Source organism: Falco naumanni, chromosome 12, assembly GCF_017639655.2.
Source record: "Falco naumanni isolate bFalNau1 chromosome 12, bFalNau1.pat, whole genome shotgun sequence".
Lineage (NCBI taxonomy): Eukaryota > Metazoa > Chordata > Aves > Falconiformes > Falconidae > Falco > Falco naumanni.
Genome location: NC_054065.1, coordinates 32,731,936 through 32,759,524, shown reverse-complemented (window position 1 = coordinate 32,759,524; position 27,589 = coordinate 32,731,936). Strand labels below are relative to the sequence as shown.

The 27,589-nt window shown below is 47.6% G+C and overlaps 2 protein-coding genes across 4 annotated transcripts; both read left to right on the top strand.

Moving 5' to 3' along the window:
• Nucleotides 1-710: 710 nt before the first annotated feature.
• LOC121095987 (protein PET117 homolog, mitochondrial) lies at nt 711-6,775 on the top strand. Its single transcript, XM_040611410.1, has 2 exons — nt 711-898; nt 6,622-6,775. Exons 1-2 carry the CDS (start codon nt 803-805, stop codon nt 6,769-6,771), a joined length of 246 nt encoding a protein of 81 aa, XP_040467344.1. The 5' UTR covers nt 711-802; the 3' UTR covers nt 6,772-6,775.
• Nucleotides 6,776-7,012: 237 nt separating this feature from the next.
• KAT14 (lysine acetyltransferase 14) lies at nt 7,013-26,850 on the top strand. 3 transcript variants are annotated; one of them, XM_040611403.1, is made up of 10 exons: nt 7,013-7,286; nt 10,091-10,209; nt 12,279-12,400; nt 14,914-15,095; nt 15,639-16,055; nt 17,033-17,604; nt 18,158-18,294; nt 18,800-18,975; nt 22,179-22,369; nt 25,016-26,850. In XM_040611403.1, exons 1-10 carry the CDS (start codon nt 7,013-7,015, stop codon nt 25,187-25,189), a joined length of 2,364 nt encoding a protein of 787 aa, XP_040467337.1. In that variant the 3' UTR covers nt 25,190-26,850. The 3 variants fall into 3 exon arrangements, with proteins under 3 accessions (XP_040467337.1, XP_040467336.1, XP_040467338.1); XM_040611402.1 differs by having other exon boundaries at nt 15,636-16,055; XM_040611404.1 differs by lacking the exon at nt 7,013-7,286 and adding an exon at nt 8,106-8,959 and having other exon boundaries at nt 15,636-16,055.
• Nucleotides 26,851-27,589: the final 739 nt, after the last annotated feature.

Below are 27,589 nucleotides of genomic sequence, written 5' to 3'. Positions count from 1 at the left end.
TTTTCTGGGCAAGGGAAGTGCAGAACTGGAGGTCTTCACACAATAAAAGCAAAAATCTTTCTTGAACTCTGAAGAAAACTCCTTTTGTTTGTTTTCCAGAGTTGCAAGCCCACTGGAAACCCAAGAGCAGGGCGTCGGGCAGCTCCGGTAGAGAACAGCCACCCGGGAAAGGCTCCGGCAGGCACGGACGGGCCGGCCGCCCTCCCCCCGCCGGGGCTCCTCCGGTGGCGCCGCCAGTGGGCGAGGGCCCCGCTTTACCCGCCCACACCGGCGCTTCTGGCCCGAGGGCCGCAGGCGCCCGGCCGGGGCAGGGCGAGGGGCTGGGCCCAGCGGGGCAGGCGATGGCAGCGCTGCCCGCAGGACCCCTGCCCGCCACCCGGCCGGGCCGCGCCTCGCCTCGCCTCAGCCCTCAGGTACACGGCGAGGCCGCGGGCCGCTCCCCGCCGCAGGCCCGGCCGGCCCGTGGGTCGCGAAGGCGCCCCAATCCCCGGGCAGGAGAGCCGGGGAGCCCCGGGGGGCGGCGGGGGACAGCGCTCCGGCCGCCTTCCCCTCACCCGCCGCCGCGGAGCAGCGGCCCGGCCCTATCGCCCCGCGGCAGGGGACGGGACGGGGCATCGCTCGGCCCGGCCCGGCCCCGCATCGGCGGTCGGTTGCTCTGGGCTGGCTCGAGGCGCTCGGCGCTCGGCTGGGGGCGGGGCTCTCCTCCGCTCCGCTGCCCCCCCCCGCCCCGCCCGGCCCGGCCCTTCCCCCCGCGGCGAGCAGACGGCTCGGGCACGCGCCGCCCGCCCCGCCGTCGCCGGCCATGTCGAGGAGCTCCCGGGCGGTGCTGGCCGTTACCGCGCTGCTCTCCGCCGCCACCGTGGCGGCCGTGCACATCCAGCAGCGGTGGGAGCGGGAGGTGAGTGGGCCCCGCCGCGGGTGGGGGTGGGGGCGGAGGGGAAGGGGCGAGAGGGGCCCCAGGCCCCGCCCCCACGCCCCAGGCCCCGCCCCCGGCAAGGCAGGCCCCGGCCCCGCCCCTCACCTGAGGCCAGGCCCGAGGTGTCAGGCCGGGGCCCCGCCCTCACCTGGCGCCCCACCCCTGCGCGCCCCAAACCCCGCCCCTCGCACCCTGCCCGGTCCGGGCGCCGCAGCCTCCCCACGTGGCTCAGCCCTCGCCCGCCTGCCCGCAGCGCCCTGCCTGCCCGCCTGCCTGCCCGCCTGCCTGCCCTCCTGCCCGCCCTCCTGCCCTCCTGCCCGCAGCGCCCTGCCTGCCCGCCTGCCTGCCCGCCTGCCTGCCCTCCTGCCCGCCCTGCCCGCCCTCCTACCCGCAGCGCCCTGCCTGCCTGCTCTCCTGCCCTCCTGCCTGCCCTCCTGCCCGCCCTGCCCACCCTCCTGCCCGCCCTGCCCACCCTCCTGCCCGCCCTCCTGCCCGCATCGCCCTGCCTGCCTGCCCTCCTGCCCGCCCTGCCCGCCTGCCTGCCCTCCTGCCCGCAGCGCCCTGCCTGCCTGCCCTTCTGCCCGCCCTGCCCGCCTACCTGCCCTCCTGCCTGCAGCGCCCTGCCTGCCCTTCTGCCTGCCCTGCCCACCTGCCTGCCCTCCTGCCTGCATTGCCCTGCCTGCCTTCCTGCCCGCCCTGCCTGCCTGCAGCGCCCTGCCTGCCCGCAGCACACTGCCCGCAGCATCCTGCCTGCCTGCCCTCCTGCCCGCAGCACCCTGCCCACCCTGCCTGCCTGCTTTGCCCGCAGTGCCTGCCTGCCTGCCTGCCCTCAGCGTCCTGCCTGCATGCCTGCACCACCATGCCTGCCTGCAGCACCCTGGCCACCCACCTGCCCCTCTGCCTGCAGCAGCCTGCCTGCCCGTGTGCCTGCCTGCCTGCCCACAGCACCCTGCCCGCCTGCCCACCTTCCTGCCTGCCTGCAGCGCCCTGCCTGCCTGCCCTCCTGCCCTCACTGCCCTGCCCCTGCCTGCACCCAAAGACAGGCCTTATGTGCCCGGCAGGGAGCTGGGTCCCCACTGCCGCCTTCTGTGCCCTGCCTGAAAGTGGGGGCTTCAGGCACTCGGGTGCGCCCAGCCCAGAGCTCAGGGGCCGGAGCGGTGCCCTGCTGGCACTGCCTCCCCTGCTCTGCCCCTGGCATTTCTCTCTCCAGGAACTACCCCTTCCCCACCTTTTCCTGCCCTGGCATTGGCCTTTCCATGCTCACGTAGCTGCTCATCCCGTCCCTTACCCGTCAGGGGTGAGTAGCAGCTGGGAGCTCCAGGGTGAGGTAGGACAGGCTCAGCAGAGGCTGACTCCTCGCCCTCTGCAGCAGCTGGGGTGTGGGGGTGCAGGGAGGTTGTCGTCCTGCACATGCTGGGCCCAAGGGCACTGCCCTGGCAGCATTCCTAGGACTCTGCTCTGTCCGGCCAAGCTCTCCCACTGGTGCCTGTCCCTCTGGCAGTGCCTGTGCTGTGCTGTTCCTGAGCCGCACAGGTGCCTGCCGCTGGAGGGCAAGCAGCGCGGTGCTGTGCGTGCAGCCTGCCCTGGCTCCCTTTGGTGCTGGCAGCTCAGGCCGAGTGCAAGCTAACAGAAACACCAGGTGATAATTAAATGGGGAAGTTTTCCGTGCTACATTTACCAAATTCAGGTAATTCCTGGCAGGCACCCTGTGTGCGAGGAGCCCCACAGCCGAAGGTGTTGGGTCACACAGTGGTGAGGCCCTGTACAAAGAAGTCCTGCCCAGGCCTGGCGGTTGTGTGATTGCAGAATGGGTATGTTGCGTGACAGAAGTTTGGGCAAGGAGTGTGCTGGTTTGAACCCTGCCGATGAGCCGGTTGGATACTGATGTGAGGGCACACATCTGGTTTTTCCTCCCTTATTTAGAAAAAAAAAATCTAGAAAATGCACACAAAAAAAGCCTATGTTAAATGACTGTTGTTAAAAGTCTGAAGTTACCAGACACCCGAGTTCAAGTTGCTAGTCCGTACCCCAGCTCAGCCAGCTGTTGCATGGGCTTTATGATGCAGTCCGTAATTACAGAATTACATTTTTTTCCCTCAAGAGATCGTCTCTGTCAGTGCTTGAGAATGATGGACCTTGGAGGAGGAGACTGATGTGGTAAGGAAAGAGGCAGGTTAATTTGTGCAGAAGTTGGAAAACACTGGCACAGGCCGTAGTAGCAAAAAGAGGAAGGCTGGTCTCTTGGAGTGGCAACAGGGAATGGCTCTGCATTTGCCAGAGCTGACATATGTGCAGGTTAGATCGCTTAAACTCAGATTTTTGTAGGTGGTTGCTAGCTAATTCAGTGTGCCTGCCTTGAGCCACCGAAGGTCTGGCAGGAATATGTGTTCAGTGCTCCTAAACTACAGCTGGAGCAAATGGGAGCTGTGCTTTGAGCATGTGCTGCAGGACAACGCATGCTCTCAAAAAAAAATCACCCTTGGGTGTTTCAGTGAGACACCTAAACTTAATGGGTGTTTTTGACTTTGATTTTTGGCTGATCTCTCTCCTTCATCTCATAGAGAGGCTGTGAAAATAAATTGTTTACAAAACACCCATATTCTATAGGGGTAACAGGCATAAAACAGTCTATGGGTGAATGAGTAATGCCACTGTCAGAGTGGGTTCTACGTATTCGGGCAACAGGCTGAACAAGGAATGTGAAACTCAACACCCGAGTTCCTGGTCAGGATCCTAAACACTGAGTACCTGGTCAGGATCTGTGCTGAGCCAGCCAGCAGTCCCCTGGTATGTAGAGACCGTGTTGTAACTCATGTGCAAATCATGGGTAAATTAAGGGCGCAACTCCCAAGTTTACAGTGTGCATTCTACCAGTGTGTATGTCTCTAGTAAAAGGGGTGGTGGATCAGCTGATGAGTTGATATGGTTAATGCCCTCTGGTCACACCATGTATTTCTACGGATACCAGGAGGAAAACGGGGACTTGCCACCCTTTGCCTGTTCTCCTTGCTGTAGCTCCTTGCTGTTCCTGTTGCTCCTTGCTGTAGCTGTTGCTCAGTTTGCAAAATAATGTTAAATTGTTTTGGTTGTTACACCTCAGGTCGCTGCTGCAAGCCTCTGCCCGGGTCTCCCTAGGTCTCCCACATAAGACAGCAGTGGGCAGCTTTCTTCCCATGGGTCCGTTGTAACTTGCTGTCTCTGCTGTCGGGCTGCCAGCAGATAGGCAGTTTTGCTGAGTGTCCTAGAGATGGAGGGGTCAAAGGATCCAGCTGGTCAGCTACAAAACCTTTTGGGAGTGTTGGGGGACAGATCCAGTATCTATTCTTTGCTGTCCTTCCTAACGCTGGGCCTGGGCACAGCCTGTGAGCTCTGCATGAGGAACTCATGAGTTCATAGGTGCCTGTTGGCCTGTACCTGTGGGGATGGATTTGCAAACCAGTCCCCTAGAATTAGAGGTGATCTCCCCAAAAGCTGAATCTGATGCTAATCTGTTGCTGTTTGCAGGGCTATTAGCATTCCTCAAGATGCTGCTGTTGCAGAAATGAAGCCTTACTACTTGTAGATTATTTTTTTTTCAGCAATGAGTTTAACTTAATTTTGAATTGCTATTCAGAAGCACTAAGGCTCAAAGCTTATCTTTTATAAATGAAATCTGAGATTTTATCTTTATAATTCTTCACGTTCAAGTCAGGGAATGTAATGGAAATAAGTAACGTGGATATTCTGCAGTCCTGGTGTAGGGATTATTTCGGGTTTATCTTTATACAGGCTAATAAATTTTTGACTTCTATAAATTAATATGCCAGGCACAAAGTGATTTGAGCTTGTGCACATTTAACTAAACTGATGCAGAAGACCAGCAGGCCTAACTTCTGAGAACAGAGGAAGGTGACATTAACTTTTTCATGGCTTTTTGTCACTCGTGATACTCAAATTATAAAGGTGTCTTCTCCAAACTGTGCATTTTCAAACTAAATGCATTGCAGAATAGCTGTGTTTTGTGAAGGAAAAAGAATGACATTCCTGATGTAATTGTTCAGTTACAGCGTATTTCCCCACATTTTTTGTTTATTTTTATTAACTAACAGTAATGAGATAATAAATTTATGAACATTGTCTTTAGCGATTACTAATCTGTAACCAGAATTCAGCTGATGGAAGCTGATGGGAAGGATTAGATTCATTTCCAGAGACAGCTTTGATTATTGGCTGACATACGTGTCTGTGCGTTTTCTTAGCAAGATAAAATATTTCTTAAACAAAACCGTTCTATTTTAATCTTGACAGGAGAAATAATTGCCTTGGAAATGTGCAGTTATTGGCATTCTAGGTGAGGAGTAAAACCCTGTGAGAACTTGTCAAATAATAATCACAAACATCTAAAATGACTTCAGGGTCAGCTTTCAAATGAATTATTTGCAGGTGCATTTTGGCATCATTCAAACAGGTCAAATAAATTATTCATCTTTTTTTGCCATTAGGCTAAATAATTTATTCATATCTCCAGTATCCAGTGGCTAACCTTGGTACCTGTGAAACCTTTCTCATTCCTGAGTCCAAGCTGAGCATGAGTTGGTAAATTAGGCAGGTAGATAATGCTTTAACTAAATTTAACTTTTAACTGAAGGTTCTCATCTTTAGTTGAGCTAAAACATGACTGTGATCACACAGCTTGATTCAGACGTGAGCTAGGGTTGGCCCTCGACAACTGTTTCATGTTTTTACTCATTTATAATATTTTTGTCCTTGGGTATCGTATTTTCTGATAAGCTTGTGACTATTGCTTTGAAATCTAGGAAGTGTCTGAATATCTAAAAACGTATCACCTGCCCGAGGAGGCCAAGCCAAACCACCAAAGTGAACTGGGGATCCCATGTTCTTCTTTGCGGTAGCACTTGTCTTTGGTTAGCCTGCTCAGGGAGTTAAATTGGCAGAGAATATGTCGTGCTTTGTGAAGGAGAGAAAAAGAGAGTTGTTTTCTGCTGGCTGAGCTGTCTGACCCTGGGGTGGGATAAGCAGTGCGGGGAGCGTGGGAGGGATGGCAGCAGCACCAGCTTTGGTCCGTTGAAGTTGCCAGAGAACTGTATCTCAGCTGTATGTCATGTATACAATCAGTTAAACGCTTCATATGGTCCTGTTTCCTTCCAGAGTTAGCATCAGCATTGCCATCTCCTCCATCCTGTGTCTGATCTCATCACCCCTCCACTGACATCACTCTGCTGCCTCACCTGTCCTGAGAGGTGCACATTTGGAGTAGAGCCACTGGTTCCCAGCTGATCCCTCCCCTTTGTCACCAAATCCTCTCCAAGCAGAGAAGTTTTGGGGGGGTTAATTCCATTTGGTAAAGGTTTAAAGCAGAGGTAACAGGATTTTATAGATAATGTCAATCCTGCATGGCATGGGAATTACAGGTACTTAGCATTTATTTGTGTGAGAGCTTTACTGCTTAGTAATCTCACCCATCTGAAGTGCTTACAAATAAAGCACTTTTTGGTGTAGTATCATAAACTTGATATTGGTTATATGCTCCTGTAGTTTTAGATTCAAACCATGTTAGGTGGCTGTATCTACAGGTGGTGGCAGAGAACTTGCAAAGGCAGCATGGAGAACAGCCCTGCAGGAGGGATTAATCCTGGAGCCTGGGTGGGGATGAATCACATACAGCATCCAACAGGCTGTGATAAACCCTGTCCCTTTGTTTTCAGAGGCTGCACAGTGGAGTTCTCAGAGATCTTGAGCGACAAAGTCAGAAAAAGGAGAATATTCGCCTGCTAGAAGAGCAGATTGCTTTGACAAAGCACCTTACGGAAGAAAGAGACAAGGCACTAATGGAAAAAAGGTCCCAGCAGTCCTAGGCACAAACCTGGGTCGTTAGAGGTTTGATTAAAGATCCTGATATCTAACTACTTGCAAATATTTCAGCAAAGAGAGGTAACCTGTGAAAGACACTTTCTTTTCTATAGGTTATAATCCAGTCCCTGAAGCTATAAGGTGGGTACAAAACATCTGTCATCAGTTGTACTTTGACTGTGGAGACTTGGGTGGCACATTCAGTGTGGATGGACTTGTCAGTGTGGGCAGGAACAGCTCCTTGTTATGCAAACACCATCTAGAATGGCAAATAATGTTCACATGAGTGGGCTGCTGAGCCGCCACGATGATGAAGCCACCAGGACCTCCACCTCAGAGGGCCTGGAGGAGGGTGAGGTGGAAGGGGAGACTCTCCTGATTGTTGAGTCTGAGGACCAGGCTTCGGTGGATTTATCACACGACCAGAGTGGGGATTCTCTGAACAGTGACGAAGGTGACGCGTCCTGGATGGAGGAGATGTCCTATTACTGCGAGAAGTGCCAGAAATGGATCCCAGCAAGTAAGCCTGCGGGTTGTGTGTGTCTCGCTTGCGTTGCTCTGGTGTTGTTTGCAAGGGGGTTAACCTGTCCTGCATACCTGTTTCATGGGGCAGCCCTTGTTTAGCTCTATCCCATCCTGTGTTGGTGAAGAAAAGCTGTCTTGGTATTGCAGGGAGCCCAGCGGCCTGATGCTGGTGCTGGGTGTTATGCGCTTTGATCCATGAACTGTATGGGTGTCCAAAGCTGGCATCCGCTGTAAAGAAATGGGACCATCTTCTTTAATAAGGAAGGAACAAGGTTATGATTTCAGAAACACACCCACCCTCCCGAGTCTTGCTGCTGGCCTGTTTAGGGGACTTTGCCCCAGGAACTCTGTCTCCCTGCTCACTCAGATAAAGATAACGACCCTTGCTATAAAGCTTTGTGGAGAAAAAGGGCTTTGGGATGGTGTTACTTTTTCTTTTTTTTTTTTTTTTTTCTGGTCAGTTTGTCACATCTGTGGAGCGTGTGGCTTAATCTCAACCTTAATAGTTTCACAATAATGATAATTTAAGTTAGCTTTCCCAGAAGCATGTCCAGCCTGTAGCAGCTAGCTTTGGGAGGCGTTGGGAGCAAGCTGCAGAACTTGATCACGCTGCTACTGCTGCTTGACAAAAGATAAATGCTGTTAGCAACGTAACAGACTAGACTTTACTTTCTAAATTTTGAATGATCAGATCTATTATCCAAAAGCTAGTTATTGCTAAGTGCTGATTGGTTTTTGATTTTGGGCTTTTTTTTCTTTTTTTTTTTTTTATTTTTTTATTTTTTGGGGGGGTGGGGTGGGGGGGTTTCATTTGTGGCTAGAAATAGTGAACTCCTCAGGTGATACCTGCCTTGTAGGTATGTCAGAGCCAACCTTTTTGCCATCTGAGAATTTGCCCAAAGTTAGCGTCAAAATCTCTCAAGGCATGTTAGTGAGTGGTTCCATGTTAATGTAATGAAACCAGCATCGTACCAGGGCAGTATGCGGTTAAAGGGACATATTAACTCAAAATGTGTTAATTAAAAAAAACCAAACCGGAGCAGAGTCAAAGGTATCGTGAAATATCTCATCTAAGAATACTTGTAACACTCAATTTGTTTTGTTTTACAAAGATGTTCCTCTCTCTGGTTGCTGTGGAACAAATCCAAAGAGCAAAAAAAGCCAATCACAGAGCACCAGTAACTAGATACAAAGGTACAAAGTAAACCCTCTGGAAAAGGGAAACAACTTTGCTAATTCTTCAGTTACAGGAATACAAGTTGTCACTTGGGAAAATCATCAAGGTGCTCAGGCAACTGATCACTTTTTACATTGAATTGCCATGCAGAAATTCTGTTCATCTCCCAAGCCTGGGGTTTCCCCCCGGGCCAGGCATAGGTGCAACTTTAATAGACTGTGCAGTTGTCTTAGAAAAAAAGACCTTTTGTGCATGAATTTTCAGAAATGTTGTAGTCTTAATTGTCTACCTGTCCCATGATTGTATTTTTAATTTTTTCATATTTGTGTACATTAACCCCTGTTGAGTTTAGAAGTCCTGATTTGTATGATTTTTTTTTTCCTCTCTGCTGCAGAAACATAGAATTAGAGCCTGTAACTTCGGATGCATGGGGTTTTACAGGTGCCTCTATCCCAGCAGATGGCTTTTGTTCAGACAAACTTTTATGCAAGGTTAGCTTTACAACAAAGCATGTGCTGAAGTGCTTTGGTGATTTGGGATCTAATGCATCAACTGCAGTAAAGAAAAAGTGTTTCCTGATAATGTTGGGCCATTTTGGGTCTCAAGGAAAGAAGATCTTCCCCTGATAGGAGAATTAAATACCTTAAAGCCTCTCAGCGTGTGTGGTGTGCTGCAGTGCATCCTGGAGGTTTCTGTAAACAGGGACTGGCAACCTTCAGTAACAGCTTGTGGACAGGGAAAGAGAAACCTGTAAAGACATGTAGCAGTGAGTGGAAAGATGACACAGAAGAGAATGCTTGTATATTTTGATAGCCTTTGCAGTAGCATACCTTTTTTTTTAACTAGAGTGGGAAAACAGTTATTTGTTGAAGTATATAGGTTATACTGGGGAAGCAAGATGGAATGAGAAATGCAAGGAAAATGGGGAAATCCTTGGCTTTGTTACCTGCACGCAGATGCTGAGTGCCCCTTTTTGATGGCCTGTGCTTTTCAGTTGGTCACTGCTGGCCAACTGTGAAATGATCCAGTGCCTTCCAGTGCAGTGAGTTCTCACGCTTCCTGGGAACTGTCTGCATCTCTGCACCCTAGGGAAAAATGCAAAAAGTACTTTTCTGCCTGTTGTTGGAGGAAATTCAAGTCTCCTCTGCAGCACTTTTCCCTATAAAAGTACTAAGAAACTGATTTTTTTGCCTGTGAAGATGGGCTGAGGAGAAAGCTGGGGTTGCTCAGCCTGGAGAAGAGAAGGCTCCAGGGAGACCTTAGAGCAGCTTCCAGTACCTGAAGGGGTCAACAGGAAAGCTGGGGGGGGGCTTACAGCTGCAGAGCTACAAGGACATGTAGCGATAGGACAAGGGGGAATGGCTTTAAACTGAAAGAGGGGAGACTGAGATGAGATGTTAGGAAGAAATTCTTTACTGCGAGGGTGGTGAGGCACTGGCACAGGTTGCCCAGAGAAGCTGCGGATGCCCCATCCCTGGCAGTATTGAAGACCAGGTTGGACAGGGATTGGAACAGCCTGGTCTACTGGAGAGTGTCCCTGCCCATGGCAGGGGGCTGGAACATGATGATCTTTAAGGTCCCTCCCAACCTAAACCATTCTGTGATTCTGTGATTCATTTTAGGCCAACTGAGAGAACAGCTCAGCTACCTCAAAGGAGATAACTTTTTCAGATTTACTTGCTCTGAATGCTCAGAAGATGGGAAGGAGCAATTTGAAAGGCTGAGATTAACGTGGCAACAAGTAAGTAAAACATTTGTGCCAGCAGAACAACCGCAGGAATTTCTAAAATTGTTGTTTGTTGTGTATGTGCTACCTAGAAAAGGAGGATCAGGTATAGGTAACAAAGAAACTTGTGCATGAACTTCAGAAATTAATTAGCTAAGGATTACCTGCATATTAGAACTTGGGCATTTTGTAGGTAAATTGAAAGATAATCATACAAACCACATTTCTTTTTTTTTTTTTTCCCCCATTTCTTTTTTTCCTTCCCCTTATGTTGCTCATGAATTCATGGCTTCAGGCAGGTTTGGAAAAGCAAAATGAGTACAATTTGGCTGCTAGGCATGAACAGTTTTTTGTGTATATAAGCAGATGTAAAACTAGTGAGGTGGCAACATACAAACAGAGCTTGCCAGCTTCCTGAATGCAAAGCTCCAACCTGGCCACTTACTCACTAGTGACAGTCCTTTTCGGAATTTGCTATTTCAGTCCCTTGCACACCTGAACAATCAAAATAATTTGCATTATACAGCAACCACCATATTGGCAGACTGATGCACATCCTCTTGCTCTAAGCAGGGTGCTGGAGGGGCAGGCAGTCAGTGCTGGCTGCCTCTGCATAAAATGAATTTGATCAGGTGGTAGCTGTTGCTCAGCATCGTTTCCACATTATGAGCATCAGGCAGTATGTGTGAGACCTCTGTTTGCATCCTTTGGGACAGGAGTGCTGTGTTGTCTCATAACAGATCATTTAAAACATCGGTCATAACATCTCCTGCAGTGCTTTCTCTGGTTGCCCGGTGCCGGGCTGTGCAGGGGAAGGGGTTGGTGTAGCAGTCTGTGGCTAGCAGACTGGCAGTTTCAGCAAGTAACAGAGCTGGAGAGCAAAGGCTGCTAGTGTTACACCCAGGGGAAGGGACCAACAAAATCAGAACAGGCGAGGAAGAAAGTTAATTAGTGAAGAGACTATCTCCCTAAGCTTCCAGCAGCCAGAGCTGCTGCTGCTTCTGGGTAAGTCAAACTGAGAGAAGTGGTCAGATGAGCTTAGCTGAAATAGGAAAAACTGGGAGTGATTTCTGATTTTTTTTTCAGAGTATGCAGCCTCGACAGATCCTTATCTTTAGTCAGTTGAAAACAGAATCGGTTTTGAAGTCCTGAGACACTGTCCTACCTGACTTAAACCCACAAAATCCTAGATAATCAAGTTACCAAACTAAGAGGGGTTGTGGGGCAGAAATAGGGTACAGGGGAAATTAAAGCTGTCTGTGTTTCCTCATTTTGGCATCTCCAGCAATGCATTCTGGAAGGCTCTGGCCCACTGTGAGGAGACCACATTTTAAACTTCTCTGACAGTGAAGATTAAGTCCCTGTTGGAAGTAGTATCCAGCCAAGGCTGTGTGATTGTTGAAAGATGGTCCCAGCCCATCTGATTTTCTTTGTATTCAAATAGATCGGGTAAATGTAATTAACAGTTGGTCACCTAGGAATTGCTTACAAAGAAGTGTGATACTTTTCAAACCTGCCCTTTAGTTTAGGTATGTAATAGGTCAGACTGAGTTTGGTTGTGAAGCATGTGAATGAGCTGTAAATGGGTAGTGTTAAATGAAGATCACCTGGAGACAAAGGTAATTCTTGCCAGAACAATTAGTAGATATGCAATTTTACAGAGAGTTTACAGACTGTTCCTTAGAAAGGCCATTGTCATTACATTTCTGGTAGATGGATGGTGGGATTACTTGTGACTATTTTTTGGAAAGACTTTCCCTACTTCCACAGGACATTGACCCCAGTTACAATATAATTCATTTATACAACTGCTGTAAGAGCATAAACCTGCATAACAAGGCAGCTTGCTATTCCCCAGGGATGAAGAAATCTCTGGGAGAATGTGCATCTAACAATAGAAAGACAAGAATGGGCAGCATGAAAGCAGGAAGAAGACAGATTGCAGAAGATGCCTATGAGATGTTGCAAAAATAAGATATTTATGAGGGAGCAAAGATTTGTGTGTGTGTGTGTGGTAGCTGTGGTGGGCAGTTCAGCAGATGAAGCAGAAGAGATTCACTTGTATCCAACATTTTCTGTTCCAGGTTGTCATGCTGGCAATGTACAATTTGTCTCTGGAAGGAACGGGCCGTCAGGGATACTTCAGATGGAAAGAAGATATTTGTGCTTTTATTGAGAAACACTGGACTTTCTTATTAGGCAACAGGTAAAGATGAGATATCTCCCTGAAGGTCTGGTTGGTAAGCCAAAGGAATTAAAACCTATTATACAGATGGACAAGAATCCAGATTAATCTAGTGATGCCTTTGTTGAGCCTTACTAGTGAGAAAATTGGAGGAGAAAAAATACGGAGAACCTGAATGTAGACATGAGGGGTACTCTTGAGGAAAAGTAAGCTTTTCTTAGTGGGGAAAAACAATCCCAAGAATGTCACACAAAGGCAATGTAAATGCATATATTTTGGATTATTTCTTACCTTCCTTTAGGTAGCATATGAACCTGGAAAGCCTTTGAGTCTTTCCGAATAGTCACAACAGATGGGCTAGTCCTGGGCTTTAAAAGAAAGTCACTGGGCTGTAAAGAAGAAGAAGAGGTCCAGCAAAGTATGACATTACTTGGCTATAAAGCTTGCATGGACCAAATTCTCCAAAAAGGAAAATTGGACCTTTTAAATTGTTTTGGATCTGAATAAAATAGGTTTTACGTAGCAGGTGTTAAACCACTCAAATGTTTTTCAGTGTGTGTAAAGAAAGAAGCTGTCAGAGTAAGAACCCTTCTCTTAAAGGGCAGCCTTCGCAGCGTGATGAGCTGTGTGCTGTATAGGCGAACAGCACGTTTCTTCTGAGCGTGCTGAAGCTGTCAGACTCAAGTCTCACTGTTAATGCATGCGCTACAGAGGCAGGAAAGGAACCGAGCCAGCCCTCTAAGTTGTAGATTTGATTGACTTCACAGCTTCTTTTCTTCCCCAGGGATTTCTCTGTTGTAAGATCTGGCCTTTCTTCCCAACCAGATTTGCTGTTTGGCTTTGCTTTCGTTGCTTGTCTGTGCCTCCTTGCTCTGTTCTCAGAAATCTGTCTCCTCTGGAAACCAGGGGGACCCTGACAGGAGGCAGCTGATGGCCCATTGTCCCTCACTCAGGGAGCCATCACCTCCCAGGGATTGCTGCTGCCTTTTGAGACCTGTTCTGGGAACTGGGCACTCCTTGCTCTGATTAAAATTCAGATGAAGTGATTACTGGCTTCAGAAGTAGTCTTCCCACTTGCCTAGACAAGCCACTGATGGAGCAGGGACAGCTGAACCGTAGGGGTAGCGATTCAAGGCGTGCAACGCTTTACTTCCTTGGCATATTAAAGTACAGCTTATCCAGACTTGCTGTAATGCTCTGGACTCTGATCTGGGGCACCCGAGTTTAGTCCTCTATATTTGAGGGTCAGTACCCTGAGGTGTGTAATTGCAACACTCAGAGAGCAGCAGATACCTGTTCAGCCAAGCCCAGACCCAGTACTGAAGTTTTTGCCAGTGGAGGTATGCAAAGGCAAGAAGTAATCCTGAGATCCTGTGCAAATATGGGTTTATACTCTACTCCATGAACCTGATTCTCTGGTATCCAAGGGAGTACCTCAGTTATTTGCCACAGGGGCAATTCTTTAGTATTTCTCCTCACTGCTTCCGTAAATGACATCTTAGTTAGCCCTGTGACTAGTTTGTAGATGAACAGAAAGCACTCAGATGCCCAGTAGAGTACACTGCCCTGCAGAGTGAAAGGCTTAAACACAGCTCCCTGCCTCTGAGTGGCCAGAAATAAGCTTCAAAAATAGTTCAGCGAGTGTGGCTGACAGGTATGTTAACTAGTAGGGATCACCTTCCCCGTGCTGCAGGAGAGCTTTTGTGGCAGAAGCCTCCAAGCAGAGACAGGGCTCTGGTATATGTCGTGTGCATGTGTCTGTTACCTCTGTCTGTAACCTTCCGCCTCCTGCAGCTCCATCGTTCATGTGTTTCTCAGACCCTAACTGCGCCTCTCTGCAGTGCCTGACGAGGCTGCAGCTGTGGAGGGCAGAGCAGTCAGATCCTACCCTCCTTTGTGAGGTCAGCCTTAGGGGTCCTGTCCTACCGCTCTGGGAGTGTGCTTTGCTAAATGAAATATCCAAGTAAACAAGGCAGGCATTTAAATTAAGTTTGTCTTTCCTTCTGTATGAAGTGATGCTTTTATCGCTACCTTCCCTTGCCTCTCCTGTCCTGGGTGCCCAGAGTCCTGTTTGCCATCTTCAGTAACGGAATATGGCTCTGCCATGTCAGGTCAACACAGCTATCACTAGGATCCTATTCCCATTCTTGTAATTATCAGATTGTTAACGAAGGTAGCAATGTCAGCATTTGAAAGCTGGGGGTTCTAGGGAGAGGGTAGACTTCTCTGTAGGCTCGGTGGATGGCGGTGCACTGACGTTGCATGGCATTTATGGAGCATATGTATGCAGCACTTTGTGCATCAGAGCCTACCACTACGTTGTAGCTTGCCCTTCAGAGTGGTTCTCTGAGAAGAAATTAATTATCTTTCGCCTCTTTGAGGATGGGGGTGTAGGGAGTGCATCATCCCCCTGCATCAATGCCAGTGGCAGAAGCACTCTGCCCTTTCCATCCTGGCGGAGGGAGGAGGCTTCAGGATGAAAGCAGAGCTGCCGAGTGGGGACCTAACGCTCGTTTCCCCCTCTCCCACTGTAGGAAAAAGACCTCAACGTGGTGGAGCACCGTTGCTGGCTGTCTCTCTGTGGGAAGCCCCTTGTTTTTCCGCTCAGGGGCACAGGAATTTGGAGAACCGGGATGGTGGAAACTGGTTCATAATAAACCCCCAACAATGAAACCTGAAGGAGAGAAGCTGTCTGCGTCTGCACTAAAGGCAAAAGGTAACTTTTCCCCCGATGGTGTGTAGGTTCCTAGCTGGGCCAGAGCTGAACAGAGCTGGAAGACATGAGAAAAGCTTACTGTGTTTGTTTGCATGGACAGTTTCTTAATTTTGCTCTGCTGTAATGGTCGACCTAAGAGGGCTATGGTATGTGCATTGTAGTGTGAGAAGCTTGTTATATTTTAATACCTTTTTGCATTGTACTAACTGATCCAAAGGCTTTTTAGATTTTTTTGAGATTTGTGCAGGTTTTTTTTAGCTGAAATCTATAATTTCTCTGCTCTTCTTTACCCTGGGGAGGGTTTTTTATCTTTTGTCACTAAATGCAAATTCCCTTCTGTGCAGAGGAGTGAGATTGGGACTTTAATGAGGCTTTAGTGGTGCATTGGCCTTATGCTACACATCCTGGAGTGTATTTCTTGTGTATATTGAAAATACATCTCCTAAGATTTGTAGTCAGTGTGTTTTTCTGACTGTATAGTGTGTATCCAGTGACTGCAGGAACTCAGTGTCTGTTAGAATAAGCAAAGTACTTCTTTAGCAGCTTCAAAGCCACCTCTGGATCCCATCATTACTGTGGAAGGACTCAGGAAGCGGGTAAGCCGCAATCCAGTCGAATCAGCCATGGAGCTGAAGGAGAAGAGATCTCGTACTCAGGAAGCCAAGGATATTCGGAGAGCCCAGAAGGAGGCAGCTGGCTTCCTGGACCGGAGTACTTCCTCCACTCCTGTTAAATTCACCAGTCGAGGCCGTCGTCCTGATATCGTCCTTGAGAAAGGAGAGGTGATTGACTTCTCCTCCTTGAGCTCTTCAGACCGCACCCCTCTGACAAGCCCGTCTCCTTCCCCATCTCTGGACTTCTCTGCTCCTGGAACTCCAGCCTCGCATTCAGCCACTCCCAGCCTTCTCTCAGAAGCAGATCTCATCCCAGATGTCATGCCACCACAGGCTCTGTTTCATGGTAAGAGACACCATGTTTTTTGTTTAATGATGTGCCATGGGTCATTGTCTAGGAAGTTGTTAAAAAAAGCAATTCCCAATAAGCTGCAGGATCTTTCCAGGATAAGATGGAAAGTAACCGGTAATATTCTGTTTGTCTTAGTTGCATGTAAGTCTTGATTAGTTTTCCGTACTTGTATTGCCATCTTCTAAGGCCGGAGGAAACCACCCTTATTGTCTTCTGAGGGATCCTGGATAAACAGTGGGTAGACGATTTCACCTAGCAACTGCTCCACAACTCAGCATAAGCGTTTCACTGCAACACTGATTACACTGTTAGATAGCACCTCTAATTTTGCCTTGAATGCTTTTAAATGGAAGAAATTTTATTCCTATGGTAATGTTCCAGTAGTTTTCTAAGTTTGAACATCCCAGTTAACAGCTGCTAAATTTTTGTCAGGTTGCAAAGCAGTGATGCAAGCTGAGTGCTGTTGGTTCCTTAAGGAGCCAGACCTCAACCTAATCAGCAAAGTAGAGAATAAAACACTTCCTGATGGAAGAATAGTCAGGTTCTATAGAGGGTCAAATCCTGTACTTCTATAACTCGTAATTGTCCCCTCAGATTAAACAGAACTTCTCCAGGGTGTGCTAGCTGGAGATACAGCTCACCAGCTCGACCATTTGATCCCCAGTCTCCAGGAATTTTCAGTCATGTAACATTTGTCAAAGAGCATGAGCTTGCAGCTCAAGAGAGCTGTGTTTTCAGATGCCAAACTGCAAGACACCTTATGAGCAGGATTGATTTTGTGTCCTGAAATTAAGATTCCTTATGGTGTCTCCTGTCCAAAATCAGGAGGTCTGGAACTATACAGAAAATGGAGTGCGCTGGGCTAAACCCGCATTATTTTTCCTTAGCAGAAAAATCCTGTGACAACCCTTTTTGAAATGGGGCTTTGATGTTTACATTTTTTTCCTGGATTATTTTGATCTCTTGAACAGATGATGAGGAGATGGAAGGAGATGGAGTTATAGACCCAGGAATAGAGTATGTGCCCCCTCCCAGTGGGACAGCCGGTGCTGGCACTGTGATAGCAAGTAGGAAGAAAGTGAAGACAGCAGAGCAGATCAAGCAAGAGGTGGAGAGTGAAGAAGAAAAACCAGAAAGGATGGAAGGTGACAGTGAAGATCCTGAGGAGTCAAACACGTTGCTGCAGGTCAGGGGGCGAGACAAGAGGAAACCACAGCTGGAGAAGGATGCTAAACCCAGAGCTCCCAAGCATACCTCTGTTAGTATCTACGAGGAAAAGCTGCTGCTGAAGAGACTGGAAGCATGTCCCAATGCCATGAGCATGACCCCGGAGGCCCGGAGACTGAGGCGCAAGCTGATAGTCAGGCAGGCCAAGAGGGAAAGGGGGCTGCCGCTCTTTGACTTGGACCAAGTTGTGAACGCTGCACTGCTCTTGGTTGATGGGATTTATGGAGCCAAAGAAGGAGGTGTTTCCAGGTCCCCGGTAGGGCAAGCAACATACAGAACTACTAGCCAGGACTTCAGGATCTTGGACAGGTACCAGGTGAGTGTTTCCAAATCTAAGTGAGCTTTTGGCACTGCTTATTTTAGAGCTTTTTCTGTAGATGCTGTTGTCACCTTGAGGTTACCTGACTCCCAAAGTGAAAAGGATTATGTGAAAACAGACTGACTCATTTTGACTTGGGGCTGTGTCCCCACCAATGCTCTCATAGGTGCCTTTCTTCTTGGGACATGCTGGTACAGCGCAGCAGTCTATCAGTGTCAGCACCACAAACGTCTATGTATTTGTACTCCTGCTCTGCCCAAACACTGGTGGTGGAGGCCCAGAAGTACCCAAATAGGTGGTTCCACTTCCATGCTGTGTAGGAGGGAGATCACTTGTAGCGCTTTTCTAAATGATTTGCGCAGCTCATAGGTTTGGGCGCTAAGTCTGGGAGTGCACAGCAGAGTCCTCTGAGGTGGGACTACCATGCTGTGGGTCCAGTCCACCCTGTCACATTGAAAGGCCCTTATTCTCCCTCTGTTGGTACGATTCCCCTGTGTTAAATCATTGACTAATCTCCCTGAAGTGTTCTGCACTTTTTTTGTACATGTAGACGATGCTGCCTGCCATGAAGGGATATCGACAGCAGACCACAAAGTTTCTGTATCGCCTGGTAGGCTCAGAAGACCTGCTGACAGACCACAGTATTGTCAGTCCTTACACATCCCGTGTCCTGAAACCTTACATCAGGTACAGATGGTCAGAGGTTCAATTGTTCTTGGCTTGTGAACTGACAGCCCGTGGAGAGGACACCTTTCTGGGGCAGTGCTCCTCACTCATCCTTGAAGTACAACCCACTACACTATGGTAACCCTGAGAGGACAGCGTTTAATTTAGCTGAGTAGTTAAACTGGCTCTGCATTGGGAAGGGGAGTCTCCAAGAGAGGGCAGGGCAGAGAGGGAACCGCCGTAGTCATTCGGTGCAAGTTGCACCTGCTTTTGGGTCAGAACCATGATTTCCTTGCTCCTGCTGTAAGGACAGGCTCATGCTGTGGATCTGGGGAGTGTCCTGGCCTCTGACACAAGGATGGTTTTGCTGAGCTGGGTGCTGTTTTCCCACATGAATGGAAGACTCTGTTCTTTTGTTCCAAGTTGAGCATGTCAGAAAATATTTCATGGGCAGTACCCATTCAGCTGTAGTGGCAGTTATTGTTGCTCACTCACTTTTTGTGTTTGCTTTTCATGTTACTGGCAGGCGCGATTATGAGACAAAGCCCCCAAAACTCAGGCTGCTGGCAGAAATCCGGGCGTATCCACACAGGAATGATCTCAACTGGAAGGCTGAGCCAGAAGCACCCGTTGATTACTGTTATGTTCGCCCTAATCACATCCCCACTATAAACTCCATGTGCCACGAATTCTTCTGGCCTGGTAAGATTCATTCCTTCAGTGCTTGGTTTTCTAAGAAGGAAGTGGGCTTGTTCAGAAAAAAAATATTCTTGGGCCAAACTTTTCTTCAGTTGGTCTGGCTCGGTTCTTAGAAAACCATTATCTGATGTCATAGGAATGCAGTTGAGATGGAGACATGGGTTTGGTGTCTTTTGTCTTTTGAGATCATTAGAACTGGGCAATTAGGCCCTAATTAGCACAGCACTTAAAGAAATAGGTTGTTTTGGGTAACACCATTGATGCCAATAGGAGTAGTCAGTTACTAAATTTAAACATCCAGTGAAACGTTTTGCAGAATCAGGGGCTGAAGTAAACAGTTTTATACCAGAGGTCTACTGCTCATCAGCATCATGAGTAAGTTTCTTCCTAGCAGTCATAAACTGGGTATGTTGGAGTGAAATTTGGGAATTGCACTTACAACTGCAGCCTTCACTGTGATGTTTATTTTTTCAAGCCTCGGTATTTGCAAGGTATGCGAAAAGCTTGGATGTCAATTTTTATGTGTTATTTCTTGAACTGTAGGCTCTTTGGGGACAGTGGTTGCCCTTTATGGGGGCAGTTATGAGGTTGTAGTCTTTAGCTCTTCTGACATAATAATAGTGATGTTCTTCTGCAGCGTGGATCAGCTCCTGATCAGCAGGCTAATTTAGAAAAGCCTAGTACAAACAGTACACACCTTTACTCCAAGTAACTGTTTGCTTTACGTTTTGATTTGCAGATAGTGATTCAGCAGGGTTTGTAGTTCAACAGTGCTCATATGCTGCAGTCGGGATCGGAGCTCTCTGTGCTACTCGCTGTCCAAATTGTACAGTGGGGGGCGGGGGGGAGATAGGGTGGCATACCTTCCCTTCCACAAGCAGTTTTGGAGCTCATGAGAGACACTTGCAGTCCCAACAGAGGCTGAACCCTTTTGTCATAGTCTCCTCTTCTGATAATGCGTTTGAAGTTCTGGCCAAGCTGGGTCACACCTTCATTAAGTTCTTCAGGACTCACCCTGTTTTATTTAACATAAAGAGCGTGGGTGTGTTCCACCCAACTGTGAACTGTTCATCATTGTATCAGAAAGCTGACAGTCCCACCGGTCTCCAAACAGGAATCAAAATATCTTCCGTGGTGTTGGTTTTCTGAGGCTGGGATTGTATGATTTATTGCACCTTGGTTCTGTTTTAGCAGAAGTAAGCGAGGAGGTGAAACTTCAGGAGATAAAGCACAGTGTCTTTGTGGATACAAAGGGTTTAGCTTCACAATGGGCTGGTACAAATGAGGGGGGGCGGGATACGCAGCTGGGAGGGCATCATTAAGCTAGCAGTGTTCAGAGAAGTAGCTGGAATTCTGCCGAGTTTAAGCATCCGAAGCATGTGTGCTCAGGGGATGGTATCATCAGTAAATGACATGTTAGGTGTGCTTGGTTGCTTTCTAATAGTGGTGCTCTCATTGACCAAATTCTTAAGTTTTAGGCGCTTCACCAGGTGGAGTGAGCCCAGGCCTTAGTTCTTCCACCTCTCCAAATCCTTCCCGTCAGAGCTCTGTTTGTTTCTCACAAGGCAGAAACAAGTTTGCAGATAGTTACCGCAAATGAGCTGATGTGAAGCAAGATTCCCCCTTGTCTCTCACGGTATCTTGTGCCTTCATGCCCTAACGGGAAGCATCTCCTGAGCAGACGAATGGTAAACCATACTGAGCTAAGCGTCTTCCTACAGGAATAACTGCATGCTGAGGGGACGGCACCATTTCATAGACGCCAATGTGCTCAGGGCAATGTAGTGTTCCTGTACAGACATGCTGTAAGGCACTTCGCAGTCAATTTGCAGCCTTGAGATAATTAACGTGGCTCCTTATTGCCAATCGATTCCTCCCACATGTCTTACTCCACCCAGCTTACTCTCGAGCAAGAAAATAATTCACCCGCTTATTTGTGCCTGGTGCCTTATGAAGTCTTGCATCTCATCAAGAGTGATAAACATTACTGGAAAACATACTCTGCTATGTTGTTATCCCACGTTCCAAATATATCTGAGATTGCCAATTGGAGGCTGAAACTAACGTTTATGGCACAGCTCCACTATGTCTTGCACCTCATTTAGGGCCTGTCCACACAAATTGCCAATTAGTCTGCTGTGCCTTGAACTGCACTGCTTGGCCCTAACATGCTGTGCGGATGCTCCTGGACTGCAGCAGCGATCCGATCAGGCAAGGTAACAAACTCCATTCAGAAGTCTCCAGCCTCAGGTGTTTCTGTCCAGCCTCTGACTCACAGAAGCCCCACTGCCTGAGAGGCAGCTTCATGCCCCAGGTTAGAAAATTTGCATGCTGAAAGCAAATGTTTTGATAGCCTGAAAGCTGTGGTCAGGTTCACAGTGCAGCTCCACAAACAGCTGAGTATGCACAGGAGGAAGCAGCAGGAGCTCAAGGCCAGGTGGAGAAAGGAGATAGGAACCTTAGGCAGGTAATACTACCAAAGGTGAAGCCTAGTTTCATGTTTGCTACCTTTGGAGAGGGTGTGCAGGAAGGACGGGATGGTTCACCCAGTGTGTCAGGCTGATACACTCAAACCTGCCCCCCTTTGCCTGTCTGCAGGCAGGGCCTTGGCATTTGCTGACTGGAATAGGAATGGTGTCCACCAGCCTGCTGCTGGTCCAGCCCAGGGGAAATGAAGCAGCAGCCCCTTACCCATTAAGGTTACTGCAGCCCTTAGGAGCCCTGGGCAAGGGGCACAAACTTACTAGGACTCAATCCAGCAAACATTTGCACATGCAAGTATCTTTATCCAACGCATATTTAGAACTGGGTGCTTAGCAGAGTCTGCTGATACAGCTCAGAATACAAACCAAGGGAAGATTAGTTGGGTGTGGAGACTGTGTAATTTTTTTTTTTTAAAAACATCCTTTTTTAGAGAAGGTGCTTTTAAGTTTTAGTTTCATCCTTGAGTCATTTTGGAGGAAATGAGCTTTGTTAATTTCTCCATGCAAGAATCCCCACTTAGTAAGCAGGTCTCATTTTGTCTGTGTGTTCTGTTGAAGCATCTCTCAATATCAGAACTTTGAAATAAAAGTAAAAGGAAGGGTTCAAGTGAATTTTTCTAAAAGGCCTTCTAAAAAGCCTAAACCCCTGATTTTCCATGCAAGTGTGACACTTTTCTTTTGGTTTGCAATGCTTTCAACTGCCGTTTCTCTCTTTCTCTGTAGGAATTGATTTGTCAGAATGCCTGCAGTATCCAGACTTCAGCGTTGTTGTCCTTTACAAGAAAGTTATCATTGCTTTTGGCTTTATGGTGCCAGACGTGAAATACAATGAAGCTTACATCTCTTTTCTGTTAGTTCACCCTGAGTGGAGGAGAGCTGGGATTGCAACCTTCATGATTTACCACCTGATCCAGGTAATGAAAGAGTCCCATGTCTCTAGCTCTCCCTTCTTCCTTGTGTGCCCACATGCAAATATTAGAGAGTAAGTAGTGTTGTATTCTTCCCTTCCAGCTCTTTCCCCTTGCCCTTTCACTGCTTACACGTCTGCGCAGATTGTCAGCAGCCTGTGTGAATGTTTATGGCAGGGAAATCACTTCAAAAGCAGAAACTCAAATATATTTAGAAGAATAACCATACTGGCCAGGTCCTCAGAATTAGTGAGGTGCCGTAGACTTTGACTGTCTTGGGATTAACTTTGTGTTGTTCTTCAGTGGTCAGTAGTTCATGTAACAGCAATAATGTCGATTTGGGGTTTAATGGAGAAAATGAGATCATAACTGGGGGGCGGGGAGGGGGATCAGTTAGAGTCTATTGCAGCTTTCTTGGCTACACCTGGAGGTTTATTCTGTGACCAGGGCCATTGCATTAAATCACTTACTGATCTTAATCACTCTCTTTCACTTCTAATACTCTGGTTCAAATCCAGCTGAGTTGAAGATAAAGAATAAGTGTTTGCAGCCTCATTCAAATTTGTTCAGACTAGCTTGTACTGGGCTTTATTCCACAGGGACACTTGGGAAAATTAATCTGAGCTAACTAATCAGGTGGTATTAAAGTAGTTAAACTTCATTAAATCTCTGAATGAATACTCTTATTCAGGTGGCCTTAATTCCATTCACTTTCTTGAAATAAACTGCAGGAAAGCCAGCTTAATTTTGAGTCAGGATACAGACAGATGTCCTTTCCAGAGCCCAACGGTGCCTCTTCAGGGCCCACAGTTTTACCACTCCCTGAACTCTCTTGGCAGAGCTGCTGATGTGAAACATTTCTTAACTTGTTTTAGTCAAGATGAGCTGCACTAGCAAAAACTCGCCATTGGAACTGTTTTTCCTCATACTCATTTGGCTGAAGAGAGGTAGGGAGTGCTGGCAGAGCCTTAGGAATAGTGATCTGTGCCTTGGAAAGGCAGTTTCCACCTCTGGGCCACCCGAGGGTAACTATTGTACCTACACAGCTCTCTGCAGTGTCCACCTCTCTTTGCTCTACATGTCAACACAGGCCACTAACCAATCTACTTTAAATTCGCCTCTTACATTCCCAAGCGTCTCTGTGTAAAGTGTTTAAGTAAATTGCCCTCAACTGTAGTCTGTTGACATGAGATGTCAACACCTAGCAAGAACAGGAGCAAGTGACGTGCCAAGGTTTGCAGGGATCCAGCAGTGGGCCTCATGTCTCGCCAGCAGATTTGGGATGTGTTGGCAAGTCAGCTGTAGAAAATCATCACAGCTTTTTGTGGGATATATCACAGCCAATTAATTGAATTCTGCTTGCAGGCAGACTAGCATGAAATTATGTTAAGGAGAGCCAGGGAAGTTTAAGGCTGATTAGGCTTGCTAGCCATGAGAGATCACCATTGCACGTTTATTTTTCCATTGTATTTGTCAGTGGTAGAGGGCATTTAGTCGGTAGGAGAAGCAGTGGTGGTTGCGACCTTCCGTTCCTCAGTTGCCAGGTTGTATGTGCTGCTTTGCAGACAGCATGCTTGGGCTCACGCTGTAGCTAGAGCCACTTTCATACACTGTTTGCATTAAGGGTAATTTTCTGTCTCTTGGATCAGTGTTCTGGATTTGGGGATGAATTCTTGGGAACAGCATAAGCCAACAGAAAATGCCTTGATGGAAATGGTGTCTTGATGATGAGTTTGTTGTAAGAGGTTACCCCCTAATGCATCCAGCCCAGAGGACCAAACTGCATCTTTGTAATGATCTCATTCCGACTTCCTTTCCCCCAAAAATGGCTCCTGATTGTAATTTTTTCCTTCCCCCTGCCCCTTAAATCCCTGTGAGAGCTTTCCCTTTGAATTATCTACTTTGGAAGTTTCCTGAAGGGTGTTCCTGTTCCCACTTAAGAGTTATAATACATTCAATGCACATAGAATGCTATTAAGAAACTAGATGAAAGCAGGAAAAAATTATTATATCGGCATCTTTAGCAGAGAGCTGCTGGTTAGAACAATCTGGGATCTTTAAGGTAACTTCAGCTGTGCTGTTTGCTGTCTGAACTGAATTCCCCGCCTTCTCGGGAAGCGGAGTGCTGTGCCCTGAAGGATGGGAGAGGAGCTGGGTGGGATAGACAAGAATTCCAGCATGACAGGCCAGAGGTGTGCTGGGGCTGCTCACGCAGTCCCAAAGAGCTCAGCTCTGTTTGCTGACGGGGAGGAGCACAGCGCCCAATCCTCTGGCATGTTTTGCCTTTTCTTCAGGCCATTGTTAATAAGTATTTGAGATCAGTGCTGTACACCAAGATTATTTTTAATTAACAATTATTTAGCAATTGACAATGGAAAGCTGACAAATTATAATCCGAAACCTGCTTTCATTGTCAGAGAGTCCACGTTTCCCAGAAACGAAGGCTCAGAGGAACAGCAGTGTTCCCTTCACCTTGCAGCTGTTGCTATGTGTGGTAATTTCTGTGTCGAGGTCTGTGATTTTCTCACATTTCCTCAGTAACTTGAATACCTGAACTGATGAATCTTTACCTCCGCATTCCCCCAGAGGCTGTCTCATTCTCTTGCCATGATACTTTTTTTTTTTTCCTCCCCCCACCCCTTCCCTTGGCAGACCTGCATGGGCAAAGACGTAACCCTTCACGTCTCTGCAAGCAACCCTGCTATGCTGCTCTACCAAAAGTTTGGATTCAAGACTGAAGAATACATTTTGGATTTTTATGACAAATATTATCCTTTGGACAGCAAGGAGTGCAAGCACGCATTCTTTCTCAGGCTGCGGCGCTGAGCTGTCGGAGCTATCGGGGGGTCTGCGGAAAGCCCAGTCTGTCAAGCAAAGAACTACCGCAGCTTTCAGCGGAGGGCATTGGCTGTCACATGGGAGCTGGAATGCACCGATCCTTTTATCCCTAGGACTTAGGACATCAACAGTGCTATGCTGTCTGCTCAAACTGCAATCCAAGAGGATTGATTCCTGTGGTCCAAGGGGAGAGGCCTGGAAATGCCAACTGGGACATACTGAAACCACTGGAAGACTGAAATTCTTTATGCGGAGGTTTCCTGCCACTGTTACTTTGCAGAACCTCATCGACAACCAAACCAACCAAACCAAAACAACAACAAAATGCAAACAGAAACCTACTTGTCACTTCAGAGGGGCCTCATGGATTTCAAATTTTGAAACCTGTCCAAAAAAGTTGCAGGTTTTGTTGTTTTGTTTATGGGAAATGAACATCTGAACTGAAATCATCCACAGTGTTTCTGTGGTTTGATTGCTTTGTTAGGAATGCATCTAGCTGGATGCTATCTAACTTTAGGAAAGCTCTACTCATGCCAGAACAGCAATACTGGAACCGTGTTTTAAGAATAATGAAGAGTGTGTGAACTCATGTGATCCCAAGTGCAAGGCTCAGAGGAGATGCCTTTCTTCTGCTCCTTCCCTGCTGCCTTCTTTTCCCTTCGTTGACCCTGTGCTCAATGTGAAGTTCTTGTAGTGCGCAGTGTTTTCTGTTCAGGAACAAGATGTCAAGCGGGTTTGTAGCTAGGCGAGGTAGGACACAACAGCTGCCAAATCAGCTCTTTGAAATCTTACAACCTATCTGCCAGTTGTTGATGCTGCATATCAGCCCTTCGGGCATACCTCTAACCACAGAGCCAGCCTTGCAGGCTCCAGCATCCGCCTCCTCCTGCTACAAACACTCTGGCTAGAAGAAACCCGGAACAAAAGTCAGTGGTGACGTTTGAAATGCAGGCTCTGGTTTGTAGAAGCTTGGAGGGAGGAGAGTGTAGAGGTAGGCCAGCTCCAGTTCTAGGAAGCATCTAGGCTGTGATTTTGTGGCTCTAAGTGTAAGTAAAGAGGAGAGCAAAGAACAAATAGAAATAACCAAGAATGAAAAAACCACAAAGTCCAAACAGTTTCTCTGGTAGTGGGGTCTATTCCTTTTACACAGTTTAGCAGCTTCTCTCTCCCTGACTTCTGTTGCAGATGAACGGTAAGCTGGCAGTTTGCTCTGCTGCCTGACCGAAGGTCAGTCCGTGTATTTTAAATGCGAATCACACCCACTGTGCTGTTCCTTTCACAAGCCCCACAGAGACCTACACAACGAATGTGACTACTTTGTTCTTAAACCACTGTGTATACCTGTTGGGTACCTGGCTATAGTAGCTGCCTTAATGGAGTCTTCATTTTGGTACCAGCAGAGAGAGGGACATGAAGTACGTTTTTGTGTAGCCAGTGTACATTGTCACCAAAACAAAAGTGATGTTAGTGGGAGGGAAAAAGAACCCATCCAAGTGTTGTGCGCCCCAATATCTGTGCACATTTCTGCCTGCTTTATGACTATGTGAAAATTTTTGATGTTACTGATGTTATGAGTTAGCTGTGCTTGGAAAGAAAAAAAATATCTGTCTTTATGAATGGAATTAAAGCCCTTCCATTGGAAAAGCCTACTTGGAGTCATACTGTTTGTTAAGCTGTCTTTCCATCATCTTATTTCATTGAAATCTGGCAAATTCAAGTATGGCCAAGAGAGAATGCAAAGTGTGTGTGTGGGCAGCAGATCAAGGCAAGAGGCTTACCTAGATTTCTCTGCTGGGCATCCACACAGAAGCTGCACACATGCAGGCCCTAGCAGGCTGTTTGCTTGCCAGCCAGGATTAGGAGATAAAAGACAATCTGAAGAAGATGACCAGTTCTGCATCATGTTCTCAAAGGTGGCCATGAAGATTTTGAGTAGCTTCTTGTTCTATGCTTATGCCTCTGTGGCTTTGTCCCTCAGAGGGACGATGCCAAGTGAAGAAGGTGTTAGAACAGCCCTGGGATTCCTGCTGTGCTGCAGACTGCTTGTTTTATCCAGGCAGTTCCTTTACCCCCAGATCTTCAAAGACGATGAAGCAATTAAATGCCTTTGAGCCTTTGCACCTCAGCCATTTTGGATCTGTCTGTGGTCTGGAAAAATAGAAATACCAACATTTTCCTTCTTCAGGAAGACTGGTAGGAATGACCTCTTTCCTTTTTAACCTTTCTTAAAGGTTACAGGGGATGGACATCAGTATATCTGTTCTGCAGGCCGCAGAAACACTAAATCACTTTGCAGCTTCACAGGTCTGCCAGCATTTATGTAGACATGGCTCGCTTCTTGCTAATTTGCCCGTTTCTTGGAAAACCAGCCAGTTAATGGCTATACCT